Genomic DNA, 26,891 nt, shown 5'->3' on the forward strand with positions numbered 1-26,891 from the left:
ATCAAATATGTATTTCTACATACTTCTGGGGGGGGGCAAGTGTGTCAGGGAGCGACATTGTTATCAAGTAGAACAATTGAATTGTATTCTTCATGCCCCCAAAAAGAGACAAAAACACAAATGAATTTAAAAGAGGACAATAACTATGTATGGATTAATTTTAGAGCTTTGATAATGCCATCATGCTATTTTTAATAGGCTTTCTCAGTTTTTAGCTAGAAGATGGACAAGATATAAATTTTACCTCTTCTCTTTCCCGATTCACTAGTTAGTTATTCTATTTTAGATATTCTACCCTCCTGCTAAGTAAGATCTATTTGTAATTTTCTCTGTAACTATAATGTAATTCTACTGATTAAAACGTTTCATATCGCAGGGATTCAACTCAATTTTGTGGCTTGTGTTATTCTCCTCCGAACAGTACATTATCGTGAAATAGGTAATAGCTGTTTTCATGGAGGCATCTGGTTTTTTTTCCGAATCCCTAACGCTACCTTAATAGATGATTCCGTTATTTTTTTTTTTAAATTAATACTAAATCAACACCCTCGGAGGTTTATTGTGGAAAGATCTGTTACACACTTTTACTGTATTTTGTTAATTTTTTGGTCACAAACACACACCCATGCAAACACAATTAAAGATCCTGATCATTTCAGGGGGGGGGGCAACTAATGGGGTAACACCCTGCTGGAGATGGCAACTCTTCTTTTCCATCTTTCATATCTTCCTATGCTATTATCAGGACACCCTAAACAATTTATTGGTCTATAGGTGGCGCTGTTCATCCTGTCGGTCTCGTGGGCCTTCTATGCTTAGTGTCGGTCTCGTGAACCTCTTTTGCGTAATGTCGGTCTCGTGAGCCTTGCATGCGTAGCGTCGGTCTCGTGGACCTTTAAAGTGTAGTGTCGGTTTCGTGGGCTTTGTTTGCTTACTGTCGGTCTCATGAGCCTTTTGTGTGTAGTGTCGGTCTCGTGAGCCGTATAACTCCTGGGCTTATTCTACTTGATGTCGAACTCGTGGGCTTTATTTACTCAGTGTCGAACTCGTGGGCTGTATAACTGGTGGGCTGTATGACTTGTGAGCTGTATGACTCGTGGGCTGTATGACTTGTGAGCTGTATGACTCGTGGGCTGTATGACTTGTGAGCTGTATGACTTGTGGGCTGTATGACTCGTGGGTGTCGGTCTCGTGACGTGCACCCGAATAATCTTGGATATATGTTATGATTTGCATATATTGCTGAAATTATGCGATTTCTAATCCTGAAAAAAAAAGTCTTTATATTTGCAAAAGCATTTTTCTCTAGATGCACGTCACTTCTTACAGTGGAATAATCTTGGATTATGTCATGATCTTCAATTATTACTTAAATTATGCGATTTCTTATCCTGTTCTGAGTATGTTTCGATAACGCTTAGAAATTGTCAACCTTGTACATAACTGTATCACTGTGTAACGGATTGCGGTTTGAAGGATATAAACATAAATGAGTTTCAATCTTCATATAGGTAAAGTGGAAATGAATGTGAATTGAATAAGCTATCATTAACTACTCGCATTTGTGGGAAGAGACTTTGTTGCAGCCATCAGGAAGACTGTGTGCTTGAAACATTGCACAATGCTGATTATCCGATTTTTTTTTAAAGTAGGTCTACGTTGAATAGATACTTGTACAAATCAATTCATTTCATGAGAAAGATAGAAAGAATAAACAGGGTTATACGGAAATAAATGATTAAACTTCAGGTGGACGGAAGATGCCTTGCATTGTTTTCTCTTACCCTGCTGTGCAACAGATATATCTTCCTTGTGGATTTCTCACGATCTGCTCTTCACGTGGCATGGGGAGGACACGGGTACGTCTCAAATAATACTTTCATCACATTTCATATTATATATGTATATATATATATATATATATATATATATATATATATATATATATATATATATATAAAAAGAAGAAACAAACTGGTAATGCATTTTCGGCCAATAAAGCATGAGTTTATTTGACTCAAATTTTCGGCGTCCTACGCCTTCTTCAGGAGTCTTGACAATCCTTCATTTCTTCATTTCATCGTGTTGCCAATACATGAAATATCAACATGTATCTTTATACATATTATATATATATATATATATATATATATATATATATATATACATTTTTTATGTCAATATATCTATAATTATATATCGTCGGTGGGGCGACAAGACTTCGTATCTACAGAATGTCAAATGTTCAGGAGAGCCAAATGACATGGCGGCTACATCACTATACTGGATGGGACAGCCTTTCCTTTGACATGTCGTGGTGGCTTCATTTTTGAAGTAAGACAGTTGGGATTTGGACAGGACATCACTTACCCAATTATGTGACCATTAATCTAAAAAAGTCATTTTCACCAAAATTGCAGATACAAGGTCTTGTCACTCCAGCGACATTATATATATATATATATATATATATATATATATATATATGTATATATATTATTATTATTATTATTATTATTATTATTATTATTATTATCATTATTATCATTATTATTATTATTATGTATGTGTGTTTAAATATAAATTTGTGGTGGTCTACAAGAAACTGGTATCTTTTGTGCCCCGATTAGGCAACGAAGCTTTAAAATCGATACTTTTGCTTTTGTTGTCTGGCCACTCCTTTTTTTTCCGGGCCACCAAAGTATTATGCTGAAGCCATTGCCAAAGTTCTTGTAATGTGAATTGCACGTCTTCATGAAAATCATCATCTTTCTTATTTTACAGAAAAACTATATTTTTAGAGGATTTATCGTTGTCCCGTCTTTTCGCCTTTCTCCTAGATTCTACATAAAACTTAGCGTGATAATTATATGTCAGTGATAAAAGTTAAATCAAAAATAAAATCATCAATGAATTATTTCCATGACAGTATCTTCTGCATCAAGTCTACAAGCGCGTGTGTGTTTCACTTTCTGCAGGTGGCATCCTCGATTCTATTCTCTGTTGTCGGAGTGGCAATGTCAATCTCGCTGTTAGCCGTGTATTCCATGTCTCTGGTTTACGAGTATTATAAAAACGCTTGGAATATGTACTCTGCATGCCAACGCCCTATCTATTGAACTTTAACTGCTGGTTTTCGGTGGTAAGCTGACCGGAAACGGCTACCCCGTTAGGCCTATGTAGCTGTACCCGAATAGGACTTATTATGAAAGTTTATTTTGTTTGTTTGTGTGCATTTTTTCTGTTTTGTTTTGTTTTGTGAATAAAAGCAAAGAAAATATGTTTTCAGGTCTTAAAAAAAAAGAAATTACTTATAAAGCAAAACCCCCCTAGGGATATCATCAAATTTCTTTTTGAAGCAAGTACTTGGGGCTCAGGTATATCTAATTAAACTTAGAAATTGACACTTATAACTTACACTTGGAAAGTTTGCTGCTAATTCGATATCAACCGTTGTGGGGTTAATGAGTGAAATATTCCCAAGCTCACAAAAAGTATGAAAGAGTAGGAAATACATAACGATAACTATAGTTAATGACGATAACAATGATAATGATTATAATGATAACAGTAATAACGATAATAATAATAATAATAAATAATAATAACGAATAGCAACTTTTTTAAGAAAGGCTTTCAGTGATGCTTATTGATCAAAGAACACTGCACAAAAGCCTAAAAAATTAACAATTTTGAAATGATTGTCAGATTTTCCCCAAACTTCGCTGATGTTGCCTATTTACTAGTTATTGTTGCATTCCTCATTTTACATTATCTTCGTTGACCCATCGTATTTACATGGCAAGACGCTTAAAATTGTCTTTAGAAAAGAATTTGCATTCGATGATCTCTCGAATAACTGCAGTATATAATCCGTTCAGAAAAACAACATACAGTGTAGACTTCACGAGTTGTCCTGTCTGTCTGTCTGTCTCTCTCTCTCTCTCTCTCTCTCTCTCTCTCTCATGTCCGTTGGCAGTATTATCGACTAGCAATAAACGGGTTTATCCTGACAACGGCGTTATTCCTTCTCTTAGAGGGTATTCTTGCCCTCGTGTACGGAGGCTTACACGCCCGTACGTCGATTCACGACCCGTGCTCCAAATGTTGCGCGGGTTGCTGCTGCTACTGCCGCCGAAGCCAGCCCACGACTCAAACTTCGGTAGGTGGTTTCTACTTTCGCCGACAAATAACGATGGACCGATTCAACTGTCCATGGCATTTTTTTTATATTATGATTATCATTATGCTTATTCTTTCCCACCTATTAAATATATGACAGAAAATATAGAATATGAAAAGGATATATAATATATATATACACACACACACACACACACATATATATATATATATATATATATAAATTTATATATGGCCTATTTTTATTTCTGTATAATTATGTTTTATTATGTATATGTATAATACAATTAAATGTTACATGTCATTAACAATGTTAAAAACATGAAGCTGTCATTGAGTTCATAAATAAAGTTTTTAGACTAACAAATGGAATGCTTTCACCAAAATGTACCAACGTGGCTTAGATTTGAAATGTCCACGTCTTACAAGTTAACCGCGTGCAAGTGCCTTCAAGTTCTGAATCACTGTTAAACTCCTCATTAACGCCTTGAGGAAAGGCTGATTTTGCTTTAACATATATTCCCATAGAAACTTGCCCGAGTATACTCGGGACTCGTCCTCAATGGGTTAAATTTAGTCAGCATTCATTATTCAATACGACAAGAATATGATTTAGTGATTCTTATTCCAAATACTCGGTTTCTTTGCCTTTACAAATATTGAGATATGACTGCATTCATAGTACAAATTAGCCCTTCTTGTCTTGTTTTTTTTTTCTTATATCTATATGAGAGAGCAAGAAGACCAAAAAAAAAAAAAATATATATATATATATATATATATGAAAAGTTTGTTCGCAAAAACCGATAAGTCCATATTTGCCAAATGGAGATATATGCGATTAAAGGTCAAGAAAAATAAAGAGAATAATAAGAAAAATGTTGCTTCTTTGACCATAACTTCAAAAATGTACCTTTATATATATAGTGACCATGCTCATTTAAAAGGTATTTTTTAAAAGGTATTTGAATAGTGGTTTACGTTGCAAGCCAGCCAATGGAGCTTCAGGCATATTTTGTCAGGGGTAATGATAAAAGATTCATGAAAGCATTTACGTCCCAACTTCCTAGTACAGTACTATTAAAGTGAATAAAGTTATCAAGTGCGATGGCTATAATGGCCACTTTTAACACAATGGTACATGCCGTGCCAACATGTGAAGTGACTGAAGAGATATAGATATTTGCTCATTTCGATTTTATCAAAGAGTAATTGTGACCGTGCATCACAAAACCAACAAAAAGTCACAAACCCTGATTTTTTGTGGGTGCACCGGTTCAACCGAGTCAACAAGTTAGTTTTTCAATCTTCTGAAAGTGCAAATTCTTATTCTACATTATTCTATCAGTTTTAGGATCATAACACGAATGTGGAATTAAATTTTTAGCAGTTTTTCTTGAACATCTTTTGTAGAATTTTGTGATTAGGTTCGTCTTAAAGGCCCCTTTTCATTTCTTAAAGACCCTTTACACACTCTTTATTTAGGATGATGCTGGCTCCTTTTCTTTTCTTTTTTTCCCCTCTACGGTCGCAAATTAGAGAAAGGTCTAGAACAGATGCATTCATTTGAAAATTGACATAGTAAGACTGAAAACCTCTTCAACTGTCGTGAAGGTATTATTATAGTGTAGCCACATACAGCCAATTCAAAAGCGTACAACAAATGAATAAAGGTGGATAAGCTTTGTTAGTCCGGCAATAATAGTTGGCAGTACATTATTGAGAAGTACGTTTATCAAACGTAATACAGTATACCAATTGACGTAAATGTCTACTCCGAGAAAACAGTCATTATGTCATATTCATCATTGCCTTGACGATGAGAGAACAAATTGACGAAGGAACTTCCAGAAACACTTTCGAATTCTACGAATCACTATTTAAACCTTTCAGTGGTAATGTGTTTAGGTATATACGATTACTTGCTAAGATTTGACCCTTTAGTTTTAAACAGGCATAGTAATGTTTATAACAGAGATATTGCTCTGTATATTTATTTTAAAGAAAAAGAAAATCACTGGAAATTCCCTTTTTCTCAAATACGGTTTCGTCAGAGCAAAAAAAAAAATATATATATATATAAAGAATAAATTGTTTCGAAAACAAAACTGCGGAATTTACCCAAACAAAGCGATGAAACGAAAAACTTCAATTCAAAAGGGACAAAGAACATGAAAAGAATAAAACAAGGACGGTTTTTCGATGGACCACTTCTTTCAAAGCCCCTGTACATTCATTGATACACAACCGTTGTCCTATAGCTGAAACTCGATTTGTTTCGGTTTAAGACCCCTGGAGTGGGAGTTACAAGGAAATCATAACCACGGAGCTTAATTTCCGTCTGTTTTACGATTAGGTTAAGATATCAAACTTTTCTTGATAATATGAAAGTGTAAAAAAAATATCTATCTACTCAGTTATGATTTAAAAAAAAAAATCAAATGAAACACTGATGTAAATATCTTATTTTTTTTGCAGTACCCTTCTCTTTTCTTTTCACCCTCAATTCAACACCCTTGCCCTGCTCAATGCGCTCTATCAAAGTTCAAAGTCATACACTCGGAGCAAATTTTGTTTTGAAGTTACTATAACAAAGTTATAGGACTTCACAATGCGATGTTGTTTTTGGATACAATGATGTCATGATAATTATCATACCATGATAATAAAGAATCTATATCGATAGACGGGTGTAAAGTGCACCCTGGTTACACCTGGTATGTGCGTGGGCACGTAGACACGACGTACTGTTAACACCTACAAACCGTATGTCCTCTGCTGTTCACTGTATACGTTAACTATTGACGTCAACATATGAAAAGTCGTCAATGTTTTGTCAAACACAACAAACTTTTGTGATTAACGGTTTCTAACATTATTATCGTGTGATGTAATTCATGTTCGTTTTGATAAAGTATGGAGTATCCTGATATATGTAGTAATAATGTATGACAGTTGTATTTAACACAAATTCTTACAGTTGTCTTATAACATCGGTTAAGTAATCTACATTGTTGATGAATGGAAGCGTATGTAGCTATTTTTTTAACACCTGTAACATTTCCTGGTTAGTAATATCATTACGGAATATGACAGAGGTCAATGCTCTTAATCACTTTCGTTTAATTTCTTCTAGTCTTAATTCTTTTCCCTATAAAAAGCAAAGAAAATCAGCTATATTATAAATGGAATAGATTATAGTACATTGTAGTAACATAGTGCGACAACAAAATCACTTTTGACATTAAGGAATATACATATTGTACTACATAATTTCCAAGTCAGCGCCACAAGCTTAAATAATCCTTAAGGTTCACTGCTCGTCTTGTAGTCTGAAGTTCAAAATGCCTGAGTTAATGATTTATTCAATTCATGGCTATTTAGCGTTTAATCTCAGTGTTCGCTTTGAAAATCACCTGGACACGAACAAGCATGAACCGCTCAGGACTGATTCAAACCCTCAGTTCTGGCATGTCGCTTTCGGTTAAAAGCCTTCAAATTAATGGACTTTGTAACTTACATGGAATTATACGTCTTATGAACCACACAAAAGTATACATTTCGTATTTGTCTTCAGGGGGCGCTCATCCACTTCCTGTTGTTGAAAATATATTCAGTAACAAAATAAATTAACTCCATGATATCTTTCTAACTGGCATATACACTAATTGGATCCTAAAACGAAAAAAAAAAAAATAGTAACACAGTCTGTTTGCAAGGTATGTTAGAATGACAGAAATAGAGGAAAGAAAGAAAAAAATGAAGTAAATTCAGGAACCAAATTCTGTGGTTATACGGGAATGAAACCATCAGCTCCTATTACAATTATGGCATGTTTGGAAATTGACGAATAACGTTGCCATGGTATAGAAAACACTTCAACGGCTGATTGAACCCCCGGGAGGCACAAAAGCAAAATTTTCCTGTGCGTGCGTGTATGGGTAGGCACTACGTGGTATAGTGTTTCCAATGCAAGCTGGGAGATTTTAATAAACAACGACTGAAAGGCCTACTCAAAACTAGAAATCCAAACAAAGTCCCACTGCATTCTATCAAGACATTAGCAGATACGCAATAGTTTCATCATTCACCATATCCTGTGCAAGAAAAGAACAGAACTGGGGGGATGTTTATCACTTAGAAAGTAACATGTTAGAATCAAAGGCACTTAGTAACTAGAAATTTCGTGCTCGGCGGGTCGCGCAGCAGAGCACATGCATCCCCCGAACCCACAGCATCAAGAAGCATACCCTATTTGATTTACTTTTTCATGTATAAAGACGGAACAAGCGAGGGCGCCATCACAAAAAAAAAAAAACATAGGCATCTTTGTCTTATCGTAATACACCTTCATGCCAAATTTGAAGATGATCGAAGAAGAACTGCAGCCAGTAGAGCGTTCACAAGCAGACCCTATTGGATTTACCTTTTCATGTATAAAGACGGAACAAGCGAGGGCGCCATCACAAAAAACCATAGGCATCTTTGTCTTATCGTTATACACCTTCATGCCAAATTTGAAGATGATCGAAGAACTGCAGCCAGTAGAGCGTTCACAAGCAGACCCTATTGGATTTACCTTTTCATGTAAAAAGACGGAACAAGCGAGGGCGCCATCACCAAAAACCATAGGCGTCTTTGTCTTATCATAATACACCTTCATGCCAACTTTGAAGATGATCGAAGAACTGCAGCCAGTAGAGCGCTGACAAGCAGACGCTATTGAATTTACCTTTTCATGTATAAAGACGGAACAAGCAAGAGCGCCATCACCAAAAACAATAGGCCTCTTCGTCTTATCATAATACACCTTCATGCCAAGTTTGAAGATGATCGAAGAAGAACTGCAGCCAGTAGAGCGTTCACAAGCAGACCCTATTGAATTTACCTTTTCATGTATAAAGACGGAACAAGCGAGGGCGCCATCACCAAAAACAATAATCCTCTTCATCTTACCATAATACACCTTCATGTCAAAATTTGAAAATGATCGAAGAAGAACTGCAGCCAGTAAGAGCGCTCACAAGCAGACCCTATTGGATTTACCTTTTCATGTATAAAGACGGAACAAGCGAGGGCGCCATCACCAAACACAATATGCGTCTTCGTCTAACCATAATACACCTTCATGCCAAGTATGAAGATGATCGAAGAAGAACTGCAGCCAGTAGAGCGTTCACAAGCAGACGCTATTGAATTTACCTTTTCATGTATAAAGACGGAACAAGCGAGGGCGCCATCACCGAACACAATATGCGTCTTCGTCTAACCATAATACACCTTCATGCCAAGTTTGAAGATGATCGAAGAAGAACTGCAGCCAGTAGAGCGTTCACAAGCAGACCCTATTGAATTTACCTTTTCATGTATAAAGACGGAACAAGCGAGGGCACCATCACCAAAAACAATAATCCTCTTCATCTTACCATAATACACCTTCATGTCAAAATTTGAAAATGATCGAAGAAGAACTGCAGCCAGTAGAGCGCTCACAAGCAGACCCTATTGGATTTACCTTTTCATGTATAAAGACGGAACAAGCGAGGGCGCCATCACCAAAAACAATAGGCGTCTTCGTCTTATCATAATACACCTTCATGCCAAGTTTGAAGATGATCGAAGAAGAACTGCAGCCAGTAGAGCGCTCACAAGCAGACCCTATTGGATTTACCTTTTCATGTAAAAAGACGGAACAAGCGAGGGCGCCATCACCAAAAACCATAGGCGTCTTTGTCTTATCATAATACACCTTCATGCCAACTTTGAAGATGATCGAAGAACTGCAGCCAGTAGAGCGCTGACAAGCAGACGCTATTGAATTTACCTTTTCATGTATAAAGACGGAACAAGCGAGGGCGCCATCACCAAAAACAATAATCCTCTTCATCTTACCATAATACACCTTCATGTCAAAATTTGAAAATGATCGAAGAAGAACTGCAGCCAGTAAGAGCGCTCACAAGCAGACCCTATTGGATTTACCTTTTCATGTATAAAGACGGAACAAGCGAGGGCGCCATCACCAAACACAATATGCGTCTTCGTCTAACCATAATACACCTTCATGCCAAGTATGAAGATGATCGAAGAAGAACTGCAGCCAGTAGAGCGTTCACAAGCAGACGCTATTGAATTTACCTTTTCATGTATAAAGACGGAACAAGCGAGGGCGCCATCACCGAACACAATATGCGTCTTCGTCTAACCATAATACACCTTCATGCCAAGTTTGAAGATGATCGAAGAAGAACTGCAGCCAGTAGAGCGCTCACAAGCAGACCCTCTTGAATTTACCTTTTCATGTATAAAGACGGAACAAGCGAGGGCGCCATGACCAAAAAAAAACATAGTCCTCTTCATCTTACCATAATAACACCTTCATGTCAAAATTTGAAAATGATCAAAGAAGAACTGCAGCCAGTAGAGCGCTCACAAGCAGACACTATTGGATTTACCTTTTCATGTATAAAGACGGAACAAGCGAGGGCGCCATCACCAAAAACAATAGGCGTCTTCGTCTTATCATATTAAACACCTTCATGCCAAGTATGAAGATGATCGAATAGAACTGCAGCCAGTAGAGTGCTCACAAGCAGACGCTACTGGATTTACCTTTTCATGTATAAAGACGGAACAAGCGAGGGCGCCATCACCAAAAACAATAGGCGTCTTCGTCTAACCATTGATACACCTTCATGCCAAGTTTGAAGATGATCGAAGAAGAACTGTAGCCAGTACAGACGCTCACAAGCAGGGTCGGACCATAGAGCTGTATTTACATATCGCTAGAGGGCGTACTCATTTAAATCGCTGTGATCCATAGAGCTCTATTATACGTACTAGAGTGCGGACTCGTCATTACGCGCGCACGTTAAGGCTCTGTGATCGCATGGAGCACGATCCGCCATATAAGAGTGGCAAAACTTCAGTACAGTGCGAATCGCTCGTGTATTAGCAATGTAACGTTGCGTTGACAACCGAGACTTACAACGCCGGATTTGCTCCTTTGCAAGACGTACACGCGATGAAAATCAACGATTTGAGTAATAATTTGATAATCTCATTCACAAAACCACGCGTTACGCAATATAATTGCTATTTTTAATGTAAATTAAAGCTAAATAATTATCTCCTCAGTAGTGTATCAATTTTCATACGCTAGGCGCTGATTGTTCATCGCGGACATTCAAGTGCAGCTACGCAGCTAATTAGCTCTGATTGATCGAGTGGTGAACGCGACTTGGAGATAACCCCGGGGGCGGGAATCAGTGGCATAGCTAGGATTTCTCCAGTAGGGGGCACTGGGGGCCTCGCAATTTTGTAGGGGGCACCCTGAACAAAAACCGATAAGTCCATATTTGTCAAATGGAGATATTTGCGATTGAAGGTCAAGAAAAATAAAGAGAATAATAAGAAAATTTTTGCTTCTTTTGACCATAACTTCAAAAATGTACCTTTATATGTAGTGACCAATATATCATTTAAAAGGTATTATTTTGTACTTTATGACAGAGACCGTACTTCAAAATCTTCAAAAATGGACTTATCGGTTTTTGCAAACAAACTCTTCATTTTTTTTATTCAGCACTTTTTTTTTCAGGGGGTGGGGGTGGGAGGCACATGGTGGCATACAATCTTTTTTTTTTTTTTGGGGGGGGGGGGGGGGCAGGTCTCCAATACCTCCAGCCCTGGGGACACTGCCATTACAAGTCCTGTATTAAACAATGCGTGTAAAAGGGGTTGTTTTTCACGGACGGGCGATGTACGCGCGTATGTGAAAAGGGTAGCAAAATCGCAAAATAGCAAAATACTTTTACAGAAGTAGCTAGGCTATTTGAAAAAGGTAGCTTCAGAGTGAATTTGGTGTTTTTTGAGATCAAAGGATCATTACTTGTACACACACACACACACACGCGCGCGCGCGCACGGATGACACAAACACACACACACAACAAACATAAATACACACACATACACATCCATAACAAACACAAGTAGGCCTATACACACATACACATCCATAACACATCCATAACAAACACAAGTAGGCTTACACACACACACATACACATCCATAACCTATCCATAACAAACACAAGTAGGCTTACACACACACACATACACATCCATAACACATCCATAACAAACACAAATACACACACACACACACTTACTGAAGGCCCCCGCCTCAACCTTAATTAGAAATACAATAATTTGAATGGGACATAGTGAATATGCCTGCACACACAAACACACACACACACACACACACACACACACACTCTCTCTCTCTCACACACAAAGTCCTGAACATATCACACAAATGAATATTCTATGCATTTAATCTTGTCATGGGATATTAATTCTCAAATTATTCGACATAAATCATAAATGGCTGTTAGAAAATCTGTAATACAAAATAAAAAAATATTTAAAGCCCAAGTACGCACTGGCAATATTATCGTCTGCATGCACAATTTTGGCAGATGCAGTGCGCGTGCATACGTATGCACTTGCCACTCTCACTAGCGATATGTAAATACAGCTCTATGGTCCGACCATAGAGCTGTATTTACATAATTATCGCTGGAGGGCGTACTCATTGAAATCGCTGTGATCGCATGGAGAGCTCGCCGCCATTACTAAGAGTGGCAAGTGAGAGTGGCAAGTGCATATGCACGCGCACTGCATCTGCCAAAATTGTGCCTGCAGACGATATTGCCAGTGCGTACTAGTCTTGGGCTTTAAATAATTTTTTGTTTTGTATTACAGATTTTCTAACAGCCATTTATGATTTATGTCGAATAATTTGAGAATTGATATCCCATGACAAGATTAAATGCATTGAATATATACTCTGAATACATGTATTCATTTGTGTGATATGTTCAGGACTTTGTGTGAGAGAGAGAGTGTGTGTGTGTGTGTGTGTTTGTGTGTGCAGGCATATTCACTATGTCCCATTCAAATTATTGTATTTCTAATTAAGGTTGAGGTGGGGGCCTTCAGTAAGTGTGTGTGTGTGTGTGTGTGTATTTGTGTTTGTTATGGATGTGTATATAGGCCTACTTGTGTTTGTTACGGATGTGTTATGGATGTGTATGTGTGTGTGTGTAAGCCTAATTGTGTTTGTTATGGATGTGTTATGGATGTGTATGTGTGTGTGTAGGCCTACTTGTGTTTATTAAGGATGTGTTATGGATGTGTATGTGTGTGTATTTATGTTGGTTATGTATGTGTGTGTGTTTGTGTCACCCGTGCGCGCGCGCGTGTGTGTGTGTGTGTGTGGGTGTACAAGTAATGATCCGAGTAACAAGTAAAAAATGATACAAGTAAAGTTCAGGGTGCCCCCTACAAAATTGCAAGGCCCTCAGTGCCCCCTACTGGAGAAATCCTAGCTATGCCATTGATTCCCGCCCCCGGGGTTATCTCCAAGTCGCGTTTACCACTCGATCAATCAGAGCTAATACTAATGAGGAGATAATTATTTAGCTTTAATTTACATCAAAAATAGCAATTATATTGCGTAACGTGTGGTTTTGTGAATGAGATTATCAAATCATCACTCAAATCGTTGATTTTCATCGCGTGTACGTCTTGCAAAGGAGCAAATCCGGCGTTGTCAATCCTGGTTGTCAACGTAACGGTATTTGTACATTGCTAATACACAAGCGATTCGCACTGTACTGAAGTTTTGCCACTCTTAGTAATGGCGGATCGTGCTCCATGCGATCACAGAGCCTTAACGTGCGCGCGTATGACGAGTCCGCACTCTAGTACGTATAATAATAGAGCTCTATGGGTCGGACCCTATTGGATTTACCTTTTCATGTATAAAGACGGAACCAGCGAGGGCGCCATCACCAAAAACAATAGGCGTCTTCGTCTAACCATAATACACCTTCATGCCAACTTTGAAGATGATCGGAAAAGAAATGCAGCTGGTAGAGCGCTCACAAGGAAATCTCTGCGGCGGCGGCGGCGGCGGCGGACGCGGCGGCGGCGGACGCGGACGCGGCGGCGGCGGACGCGGACGCGGCGCGACGAGGCCAAATCCATAGTATCCTCTGAACTCTGTTCGGGGGATACAATAATGTAGTAATTATGTTGAATTATTACATTGGTCATTGGTATTACAGTGCATGTCTACTGCGTGGGGAAATGTATCTTACTTAATTTTGTGTAATTTATGTTCTGTAATTGTTGTCAACCTCACAAATCTGTTGCGAATACAGCTACAGTGTTATTTATTCACTGTGTAAGTATTTGTAAGTGTGTCATTACCTGCCATGTGTCCAGAATAGGACTATGGACCTGGTACATGTCAATACATGTATGTCAACATGTCCTTTGTTTATCAATAAAGACATGACAACGACATTCCTTCAATACCCTTTATCTTCACAAGCACTTAACCTTCTTCCTATATTTTTTTTTTTTTTTTTTTTTTTGGCTACATGCACGCACAGTGTTGCTACATGTATCTACATGATATCTAATACAGTGTACTGTCAAGTTTTCAACAACACTAAGAAAGTACATGTATACAAGCATAGGACACCGATTTAGGAAATCAAATTCTTCATTTTATTTTAATGATTAAACAATTCGCATCCAAGAAACATACGGACGACCTACGAAGGCAAGAGGTTGAATGAAATAGATCTCACAAAAATCAGTGTTCATTATACCGTACGCTCTTTTAATACACGTACAATAACTGCATGTCGTCCTGAATACAGTGCACTCCCGTTTATACGTTTATAGATTGTATAGTTGTAACATAACTCTCGTTACAACGAAGTGGAAAGAAAAAATTAGGTCACAAATTCATTATTGTCTCGGTATAGGCCTACATAATATACGCGACATGTATTATCATATCTTTACATTGTACTTTTATTCCGGATCTGGATAAATATGCATCCTAAAGATTAATCCGACTTTATAATACTGTAACTTACGGCGGCCATAACTGGAAGGGAGGTGGCTTCCAAAGGAGAACAAAAACACTTTCAATGGGTTACGCAATGAGCCAAGTGGGTTGCTACATGTAAGTCAGTGCTTAAATATGTATCTTTTGTTAGGCATACTTTAAGACCCCAGTGAGAAATTACTATAAAAAACAATACCCAAACCGAATTGATCTATACGATGCATGGCCCTTCTGGGTATAAACGCATCGGTAGAAGGAGCAGGGCAGATGTTCAAAGCAATCTGTCGAAGGCCTTCTTCAATCTGGAGTTGGTAGAAGGTGAGTTTATTGCTGTTCGGCTACAACGAAATTTCGATACATATACCGGAAAAGTCTGCCGTTCTCGTTGACTCCGTCTTAATAGGAGTCGCCTGTATTATTCAACTTTACAGCTTAGATGGTTTTCATGGCTCAACCCTCATCATGTGGATCACCAACAATGGCAACTAATTTTATCTCACGCCATTGTTGGTGATTCGCATGATCTTTCATAATGCACATGTAAAGAAAAGTATTTGTAATGAGAATTAGGTCAACAGTTTAGGCTAATTTCAGGAGTGCACTGTATACAGCATACATGCAAAGAAAGGACAAATAATTACAATGTACATGTATATAAGTAAATCAATGATTCTGAATCCATTTTTGAATTTTTATACACTGACTTGCATCACGGACACTTTACCGACAAAGATGTGCAGAAATAAACACAGTGATAAATGAAAAAGAAAAGAGGATTAAATTGATTTTTTTTTCTTTCTATAATGACTTCTTATTACAAAATTAAGAGCAAGAACAAAGTAATGCCCCATTCTATCATTGCTACTTCAAGCAACTTTCAAATTAAGATACTATTCTTGCTTCACAGTACTGCAAAACAGAATATAGAATATAACACAACGAACAATGAATATTTAACAAGTACAGTGGAAACGCACGACAACTAAATTCTTGGGACCAAGACAATTTGTTCTTTATATCAGACACTTTGTTATATCAGTAGTCAATAAACAACAGAAAAAAAAGAAGAAATAATTCTATTCATTGGGACCGGAGAAATTACTTTGTTGTATCAGGTATTTTGTTAGGCCTATATCAAACCTCATACCAAGTTTCCACTGTATTGCCTCTTACGAGCTGTATCTTAACACCTGACAATTTTTTTCCCCACGAGAGTTATACAATTGTATCTTCCCGTATAGAGCTTACAATCTTGTACAGTACTTTCTCCTGAAGTGCACAGCGCTGAGGGAATATGTAGTATTTTGTACCATAATGATCTACATTAATACACATGATTTCATTCTAGCCCCATCGGTAGGCAGTAAAATTCTGAATCAAATCACTTGACGTGATATCACTGCAGGCAATACAAATTCGATCCTCGCTGCACAAGTTACACTTGTAATTGCATTATGACCAATCACCGACCAGTATTTCCGAAGACAATTAAATGGTATACAAATGAATGCTTATGAGCGCAATGGACAGAATATTTCATGAGGTGAAAGATGAAATGATCCATTCAACAAGGTGCAGCCGAGTTGAATGGATCAAAGATTTCATCTTTCACCGAATTTCCAAGCCATTTTACATCATGAACTTCCAAGCCATTTTACATCATTGAACTTCCAAGCCATTTCACATCATGTGTTATCTCTTCCTGGGGAGGACTACTTTCCCTGATTGGACAATTTCTGCCTAGGACAGTTATCACTGTAGAAATGCACCCTCAGGACACTTTTGCCCAAAGCATATTAACCGCTGTGCATCAAACCATTAAAGGGGATGGCTAGTAACTGATCAGTGGGAATGCTGAGGGATGATTGTTCCAATCCTTGTGGGATTCATTTAAGAGTACATTATATATCTATTCTTGTGTGAAAATTGTTTGCTTCAGAATGGTCTCATATTCAAGTAATGTGCAGTTTAATGTTTCCAGGTAAGCGTCCCTGGTCAGTGACGGGGCATTAATCTGCACATTATCTGAATATGAGACCGTTTTGAAGCAAATAATTTTCACACAACAGTAGATATATAATGTACTCTTTATCCCACAAGGATTGGAACAATCATCCCTCAGCATTCCCACTGATTCCCACTGATCGGTACTAGCCATCCCCTTTAAACAAAAACTGGCAATGAAATGTCTGGACATGGAAATTTGAATTCAACATTATGACATCTATTCAGATGGAAATATTTCTTACATAATATTTTATCATAATAATTATTGTTTATATCATTATTAACATTACCATTACTAAAACCAGACACCAGAGCAATTTCTTTGAAACATACCGTATTCAGGTGGGTCAAAATATGCACACTCTGTACCATAGACATTTAATTTTAATGACTATCCATATTTTATGACTGTGCTTTCAATATCTCTCCTGGTGATAATAATCTGCCAGAAAGAAGTCGTCTTTTCAATTTTTGAAATGTTGCATGATGTGTCTACGGAGACCACACTATAATATCTGACTAAACAAAGGTAACATTGAAGATGTTGGCACACATTCTGTTCTTACTTTGAGGTCACATTGTACAAAGGAATAATGCTAATTTCATATGGCGGAAATTATAAGTACAGTGTATTTGGAAAATGCATCCCTCTTGGTTTGAAAGGTATAGAGCCAAAACCACAAATAATCGTTAACAAAGGAGACAATCAACTGTCTATTAGCAAGTGAGGAAGTAATGGAGAGAAAGACAGCTTTCAGTTATCTCTATGGGATTTTTTATAACATAATACAGGTACAGCATCACGTTACCATGCATCATACACATATTTGTGTATATTGTGTGACCTCAAAAGGTCGCCAGACACATACACATTCCAGACTGTAATAAAGGTTAGTTTCTACGAGAAAGTTCTCAGCTTCAAATAACTCTATTTAACCTCAAAATTACAAATTCCTAACCCAGCAAAAAATAAATAAATAAATAAATGAATAAATGATGGATTTGATTACCAAACATGTAGGAATGCAATGTGCAGAAAAGGGATAAGAGAAGTCGAGGGTCTATTTAAGTCCTTGTAGCCATGCAGCCAAACAATGCAAACACTGTTAAAGTCTGAGGACATAACTATTCTAAAAACCCCATGTACTTGTTTAACTTGGACTGTCAATGCCTAGTAGTTCATACATATTTTGGGTGCACGTCACGAGACCGACACCCACGAGTCATACAGCCCACAAGTCATACAGCTCACAAGTCATACAGCCCACGAGTCATACAGCTCACAAGTCATACAGCCCATGAGTTCGACACTAAGCCAACAAGGCCCACGAGACCGACAGATTACGCGCCGTGTTGTATCTGTCTCGTGGGCTGTTTTTACCTAGTGTCGAACTCATGGGCTGTATGACTCGTGATCTGTAGGACTCTTGGACCTGTTTTTAATGTCGAACTTGTGGGCTGTATGACTCGTGGGTATCGGTCTAGTGGGATGACCCCCATATTTTGACTCCAATGCAAGTACTCAGAGTGCTTTGTATTTATTGGAAAAGGTGACTTCAATCTAAAATCAGCCAATAATGATAATGATAATGCACAACGACTATAAACAGCACTTTGTGAGTCTGCAATGCAGGGTCACATGAGTCTTTAAATGAATCAAATACTAACAAGAAATCTCATGATCGTAATACTAGAACATTATGCATGTATCAACACAACTTGTTCAATCTGGAGCAAAACAAAAACAAAAACAAAATCTTCATACACTGAGTGATGGACCACTTACAAGTGTCATTAGATAGAATGTTCCTCTATGTAGTATGTACAAGTACACTGGCACAAAGTGAAGACCAGTGCCGACCATGAGTTCAAAGGTCACCTTGTCTTGAGAATGACGTAGATGATAAAGAAGACGAAGGCAGCAAACAGGAATAGGTAAAGGTAGTGGCACTGCAGACCAGATCGTGACAAGCGGGTAAGACGCCCCATAGTAGCTCTCAAGAATCCACCCCCGGCATCGAATTCATGCTCCTGAAACAGACAAAAGAATATTAAGGGTATCACATGTATGGGCATTACCATGCTTTTACAAGCTTGACACAATAAGAAATTCCTTTTCAAATGAAGCACTTACTGTACACAACCTCCTCACCTTAAAGTAGCTTTCTTCTTATAAAAATGAGATATCAGTGATATTCCTATTACAAATACATAGTGCCTGATCCCTCTACACCATCTGGCTAATGTCTCCCAAGTACTACTATGTGGCTATCTTCAGCATTGTTGGTTTGTTGTTTTGTCTTTGTTCTGTTTTATACTGGATATATTTTTGCTCTCTCTCTCTCTCTCTCTCTTTCTAATTTCATGATGAAGCATATGTGATACATATCTGAGAGTCCAGACAAAAGAACATATAGCAGAGTACACAGTTACTGTATGCAATGGGCAATAATGACCATATCATGAATAAAATAAGAATATGACAGTTAAACATAATTACACAAGATTTGGAAAATGATAAAATACTAAAAGCAGGCATGCACTTTGTAGTATCCTCAGCAGACAAGTGTGTGTTGTTGTTGTTTTTTTCTTTCTTCCAAAGCCACTGTGGTTAATTCTCACTTGCAACGTTTCATTGGTTTAAATATACAGAATACAATAGTGGTATCATGCTGTAATATCTGTCATTATCAGCTTATTTCCAGTACATTTGAGGAATGTTCATATGAAAATAGCATGTTTGAAAAAAAAAAAAAAAAAACAAGAAAAAAGTTTGCTCTCAGAAGTTTTAAAAGGAAAGTTATTAATTGACAGGTACAAGAGGTGTATATGTATACAGGGCAGGTGAGAGTACAGTGCTCTCTTTATTAAAAAAAAAAAAAATGATAAAACAAAATTTGGTGCTGACATTGACATGCAGAATTTGGTTCTATTTGCATTGCCTTTTCACCATGATATAAAACGATCTGTTATTTACAAATTATATGACTGTATTCTATGCAAAATCAGTTTGCTGTATTGAGAGTGTATTATATAATCCATATCATTCCTGAACATTCCATGGAAGGGGTGAGGGTGAAATTTCATTCAAATATAAATCACTTACCATTTCATTTACCAACTTGTTCTGCTCTCTCACTTCATTCCCAATGTCAATGCTCAACTGTTTTGTGTTTGAAGGATAACACAGAATTGATCACATGAGACAAAATGTCAAACTCATAAAACATGTTTAAGTATTTCTATATAAAGCTTCTATCCTTACGGTTTTGGAAAATGGTCTTTCTACTAAAAGATGTTACAAAGACGCTTCTAACTCCCTAAAAACTGATAACTAAATCCTGTTCATCAATCAAGTACCACGTTTTTCCATATCAAATCAAATGAAATCATATCGAACTATATCTGTAATAGCGGCAAATATGTACATTGCATGATCAAAATGATAACTTATTCTATATGGTAACACTTAATCGCTGTTTAGTACCAAAATGGCCAAGTACTTCATTTCTTAATAATCATTATCACTCAAAACATTTGCATTTCTCATTCTTTGTACAAGGTTGAAAGAAATTTGTTTTAAAAACAATAAAAAAAAAAAACATGTGTACAGTGGACTCCCGTTATAACAAAATCCTCAGGACCGGCAGTTTTCTTTTGTTATATATCGGAATTTCGTTATAACCGAACAAATAAACAATAGAAATACATAGAGTGGATGACATTGCAGCCCAGATTTTTACTTCGTTATAACCGGAATTTCATTATAACCATGTTCATTATAACGGGAGTGCACTGTATACAGAAAGAAAGGAGTCAAAGTGAAAAAAGTTTTGTTGCATAAAAGACTCTAAATCCCATGGTTTCACCTATACAACAAAGTTCCAACAAACTTTCCAAAACAAGATTTTAGCATTTCAGTTGTTGCAAGGTGCAAGTATAATGTACAGAGCTGAAGCTATCGTACCTGTCAGTTGACCACACGTCAAATTATGCAACAAAAGAGTTATCTTACCGACTTCAAGGCGCTAACTTTTGAGCGCAGTCCCTCGGCGAGCTGTTCGTTTTCTTCCTCAATGGCATTGTAATCTCCGTAACCTTGACTGCCCCCAGAGCTGGCACCACCTACACATTGTACAATGAGATACAGATTCATACATCAAGGATGTTGTGCTTTCCATATGTACAGGGGCAGATCCAGGAAATTCTTAAAGGGGAGGTGCCTTTGCAAAATTAAACGGGGGCGCACGCGCCCTCCCCCCCCCCCCCCATATTTTCTTTTCATTTCTTTTGTTTTAACAAAAAATAAAGAGGGGGCGTGCGCCCCCCTCTGGATCTGCCACTGTACATCATACAGTGCAACCTCATTATTAAGAGGTCCGGCATATATAGTATGCAACATCCTTCAATAACATAACATGGGTGTTTTTTGAAGGTCCTGACTCTTTGTTTACTAATCATGTAACCTGATTTACTAAGAAACCCATTCATATTTTAACATATATATGGTTAGGATCTTGGCTTTTAGGGACTCTTTACAACAAATAAAAAAAAAAGAAAACAAACAAAAACTTGTAAGTATTATACCTCTGGTGTAGATCGCTACAAGTCCATGTGTAGGGTAATGGCAAGTATTCTCTCCACCGTATGGAAGACCTTTAAACTGACAGCTTCTGCACCATCAATGTTGATAATTCCCTCTATTTTTTTTTCTCTCTCTCTCTCTTTCCCTCATGTTGCTGTACTATTAAACTCATCAAGCCCAGAAGAGTATGTGCTGCAGATATCATAATCTTGTCATTACTGAATATACCACTGATATTTGATACCATACATATCTTATACTGGACAAATAATCGCTTCTTGATTTTATTTCATCTCCATACAATAAGAAAAAAAAAAATCCCTAAACTTGCCAGTTTGTGGCAGAAAAAGGAAGCATCATCTCCAGAAAAATGTGTTGCAAAATTTTGTTTTTTCATTACTAGTTATACATTCATACGTAAGAATTAGGAAGCATTTGATGAAACTAGAGCTGTAATACCTAGTACCGTACAATGTAAACAGCTGCATGTGACCAAAACAGGGCCCAACTGGAAGAAAATTATTTAATTCGCGCTCATGAAATGTGTACAGTGTACAAGTATCCTTGCAGCAAAGAAATCACAAAACAAATGAGATAAAAAGACATTTACACCAAGAAAAGTAGTTTGGTCTATGAAACTACAGTGGTGAATTTTTTGCTTGCAAAGTGAATTACCAGTGGTACAATGTAATCAAACACAAATACTTAGCCAATGGTACATCTCACCTCCACCGGCTGCCCGCCTCATTTTGAGTATTCTCTGAGCTGTTGTTGACCTTTGACCTCTGTGCTCTCTCGTTGACCTTTGCCCTCTGGCTTGACGAGTGTTCTTCTTTTGATTGCACAACCCTCACTTGTAAGTTTTCTTCTTAGGGAACACAATGCTTTGGGGTTGGTTTGAAATCCTTTACAACCATCCCAGCTCTCATTTCACTGTATCATGGCAACACAGCAAAGGCAACATGACATCTGCTAGATATGAAGAAAGAGTGTTTGTTTAATTGTTCATGTTTGAAGAAAAATAACAAACAAGATAGAATGGGTCTAAATTACTTCATAAATATAAATATAGGCCCCTAAACATTCACATTAGACTCTATACTACTGTAAAAGTGGTTTCTTTCGCGTACAGAAACTTTTGCAGTTTCCATCGGTGCTGACTTTTTCGCTTGTGTTTAAATTTGCGGTCGGTAATGATAGCGTTGTAACAAGCCACGAGTTCAAAACATTTTCGCATGATGTTCAATTCGCGGTTCGCGGTTCAACCTCAAAGCGCGAAAATGAAACCACCGCGAAAGAAACCACTTATACAGTACCGGTAACTAGGACTAGACATGAGGATCTAGTACGTGTGTACGTGCACTACTCGATCTAGCCAGACTCTTTAATTTGCATACGGTAATTGGCTCCCTGTTTGCTGACACTGCGGTTCCGCCTTAGAGTGATTCAATTATTTACTACCGGTACCGCTATTTGGCGCTAATTCAAATTCTTATCTGTGCATATATACCAATATCATACGCCATGGGCTTGGACATGGTACTCTGTCTCTAACATTAGGCACTAGCTTCAGCATATTCAGTTTGAGCAGACGAGCAGCTGCTAAGTGAGCGTGACCGAGCTCGAGTTAATAGAATTAGAAACATCTCTTTTGTTGACTTTTTGTATACACTTAATTTATATTGCACAGTATTCATCATCGTGCCTTGTGGACTTGGTCTTGGACATCATTGACTGCATCCTCATCATGGACCTGGTCATGCTCATAGATGATTGATATTTTGGACACCATTGCATTGCAATTGGCCATCGCATATGCATTGGGGCATGCATAGGCACGCACTGCATTACAAAATTTGCATTGCCATTGCGGCATTGGCATTGCATTGAAGTTGAACTTGCAGGGCAGCTATGAGGAGATCAAGCAACATGTATAACTAAGCGTTAGAGGTTTCTTTCAGTCTGTTATACCTGTAGCAGGTTAACAAAAATCATCTCAAATAATATAGAAAGTGAAAATGAGAAATTTTGGGCAGGCTTACCTTTAGCAGTCTTAAACTGATGGTCTAGAAGTACAGTACTTCATCAGTCATACCCCATATATAACTATGAATGGGACTGTACTACGTGGCTCTAGCTCTACGTACGTCGTGGACGTGTAATATTTTCACTACATCACAAAATGGTTTTTACTCATATATTTTTCCTCTCCAAAATTATATTTTTTTCAGAATAACTTGAAAAATTATATAAATATTATATATGAAAAATATTTTGGCAAATATTGTGCCAAATTTGATTTTTTTATATTTTATTTTACATTCATAAAAACAATTCTCAACAACGCGCGCCTTTCAATTTTTCGCGCAATTGCCCTCCGTCCACTTGATTGCATGCATACGTACTACTACTGTACCACAGTACGTCAGTACGGAATTGCTCTCTAGCTCAGCACGGTACAGTACACAACATTGGTGCCTGTCGTACCGGCTCGGTCGACTAGCGACTCGCGACGTTCGTTTGTTTGCTGTAATGTCTTCCGACTCGACTCTGTGGACTCAAAGAAAACCCTTACTTCTCCTGAATGTTCTACGTGTATTACGACTGTTTGCAAATTAAGTCTGACTCCGGCGTCGCACGGATAAGATCTACCACGAGGCCTACAGTTTCGCACCTTTTACACTTAAGGTAATTTACAGCAGACAGAAATCTAACCGTTAGAGCTCGTCGAGCTCACACACCATACACCACAGCACAGGGACAGTCACAGACAGACTAAAGGAGTGAGCAGGGAGGAGCGAGCCGAAACTACAGGCAAAGAAGAGACAGTGTGTCAGTCTGCAGCGTAGCGGCTGCGTTCCGTCAGGTTGTATAAATACAAGATGAAACCCCATTCAGAGCAGAATGATGACAGGTCATAATTCTCGTCTGAGTATGTCTGCTTATGAATTTGCCTCTCCCGCGAGACCTGTGCCGAAGTTTTTTCAAGAGGCGTCATTTTCCCAGAAAAAGGTGAGTCACCAACCGATGCTGAACTCCCTGTTTATTCTTGACTTTGTGTGAAGATACAGCCATGTCGCTGTACACAAGTGTTTACACTTGACAATGTACAGCGACAGGGCTGTGTATACGATTCTATGTCTAGCTAGTTAGTGTGAAGACAGTAGAGTTGTAGCGGTTAGAATATAACCTCTAATCATGCTAATATCTAACGTTATAGTCTAAACGGGTGACGTCGAACCCATGAGTCTGACTCACACAGCTGTGCCACACACACTCCATTTCAGTATTTTCACCTCAGCTCTGGTGTAAATGCTTTATATGGGAGGGTTTATGTTTGTTTGCTGTAACTGCTAGGGCCTAGTGGTGGTGTAAACATGGATAGACAGACCCTAAAGCCCTGTATGGTTTTAGCTGTACTATTTTGTAGAATCTAATGTTAGATTCTACTGTACGCTGTACGGTATGCTGTGAAAAGTTGAGTGTTGCAGTTTGGAACACTATTGTACATAAAATTATTTAATTTACGTAGTACTTTGTGTGTGCACAGTTCTCAAACGTGGGACAACTTATGTTATTCAGTTAGCCACCTACAGTTGTAGGTTGCATGCATGTATCGTCACCCTATTAATTTAAGGATCTGCAGCTTGTTTATTCCAATAGAATACAAATTTGCCTTAGTTTTGCCTCAAACAAATGCCATAAATACTGTGCCATGAAAACTGCACATCAAAACTGCCATCAAAACTGCCCTCAAAACTGCCATCAAAACTGCACAGTTTTGAAATTCGTGGCTATCCTTGATCCTGTTGATTCTGAATCCCCATGGTGAAATAATGCCATTTTGTGTGTGCAATGCATTTTCATTGCGCAGCTTAAAAGGGTACATGTACCTCAACATTGGCACCCCCTTCCTCCATAGGCCATACATGTAGGTAATACACACGTAAATTGCGCAGTCATGCGGCATGTTTGCATTTTACTAAGCGTATTTGTAAATAAACCGTGTTTAGTTTGTTAGTTTGAAAATTGTGTTTTAGGTACCATTTGTGGACTTAGTGGTGAACGCGCGTAACATGGACAGACCAAAATGCGACAAGACGGTCTGTCCATATTATATATGTTACGCGCATTCACCACTAAGTCTAGAAATGGTTTAAAACACAATTTCCAATGAAATTTTACATGTACATCTGTTATTATCTTCTTTCATCAAAATTAAGCCATTCAATTGAAAAACAGCAACGTTTCAATGAGCATTCATAATTTGACCTTCATACAATGTTAGTGCATGGATTTCTGTCCTGCGTTACACCCATTCACCCAAAATTTGTAATTTTGGCATAAATTTTAATAAATTGCTTGTGTGAAGCAATTTTGTGACAAAGTTATCTCTCATTGAAGTGTTCTAGAAGATCAAATTGTATTCAGGGGTATAATGCACGAAAGGAAACAGAAAATAAAGAGACATCCCTGAAAAGTACGCATTTACTGTGTACACATTTTTCCAACAGGAAAAAAAAAAACAAAAAAAAAAAACATATATGGTGATAGAGTAAACTCTTATCTTTTTATCAAACCCATTTCTTTTTTCTTTTTTTGTATTACAACACAAAGAAACACATTTTACATATTGTAGGTCACAAAAAAAAACATGCACTCTTGTCCTCATCTTGGGAACCTGGGCACTATTTCATAAAAGATGTTACTGTTAGGATGGCAACTCTTGCTGGAATGACAACTTCCAATAGCAACAGCCAATCAGGAAGCTGGATTCTTGTCATTACCATGACAATTGCCATTCCAGCAAGAGTTGCTATCATAGCAAGTTTTTATGAAATGGGGCCCTGGTATACTAGGTTCCCATATGAGTTGCTCCAACGAGAACCTGGACGTACCAGGTTCCCGTAAGGAACAGGTTGATTAGTAATTGACCACACAGCCTAATATAAACTGGGAGTTTGCTGGCACCCCTTGTAGTAAGCCTGTGTTACAATCTATGCCCCTTTGTCCCATTGTTGTATAGCTTAAGCTATACAGCAATAGGACAAAGAGACATGTATACCGTATTATTCGCCTGGCCATTTAAACGTAGCCAGGGAGGTGGGAAGTTCCCACCTCCCAGGTGTAACATTGAGCTGGTTTATGGAGGGCAGTTGCAGCCCACTACTTGATTGTGCATGGATTAGTCAGATTGTATTTTGACTTCTTGGAGAGAGG

At 37.9% G+C, this 26,891-nt stretch overlaps 2 protein-coding genes across 2 annotated transcripts in view; one reads left to right on the forward strand and one right to left on the reverse strand.

Annotated features, from left to right (window-relative positions):
- Positions 1–18,536: 18,536 nt before the first annotated feature.
- On the reverse strand, positions 18,537–22,492 carry LOC140246995 (BET1 homolog). Its single transcript, XM_072326298.1, has 4 exons — positions 22,398–22,492; positions 21,102–21,211; positions 20,193–20,249; positions 18,537–19,117 (listed from the first exon to the last, which is right to left on the reverse strand). The coding sequence occupies exons 1-4, from the start codon at positions 22,417–22,419 to the stop codon at positions 18,962–18,964; spliced, it is 345 nt and encodes a 114-aa protein (XP_072182399.1). The 5' UTR covers positions 22,420–22,492; the 3' UTR covers positions 18,537–18,961.
- Positions 22,493–24,500: 2,008 nt separating this feature from the next.
- Positions 24,501–26,891, forward strand: part of LOC140246996 (membrane-associated tyrosine- and threonine-specific cdc2-inhibitory kinase-like) — a 17,793-nt gene continuing 15,402 nt past the window's right edge. Inside the window, exon 1 of the mRNA XM_072326300.1 lies at positions 24,501–24,683. Coding sequence (XP_072182401.1) covers positions 24,576–24,683 — 108 coding nt within the window. The 5' untranslated portion in view covers positions 24,501–24,575. The remainder of the gene's footprint in view (positions 24,684–26,891) is intronic.

This window comes from Diadema setosum, chromosome 3, assembly GCF_964275005.1.
Source record: "Diadema setosum chromosome 3, eeDiaSeto1, whole genome shotgun sequence".
In the NCBI taxonomy this organism is placed as follows: domain Eukaryota; kingdom Metazoa; phylum Echinodermata; class Echinoidea; order Diadematoida; family Diadematidae; genus Diadema; species Diadema setosum.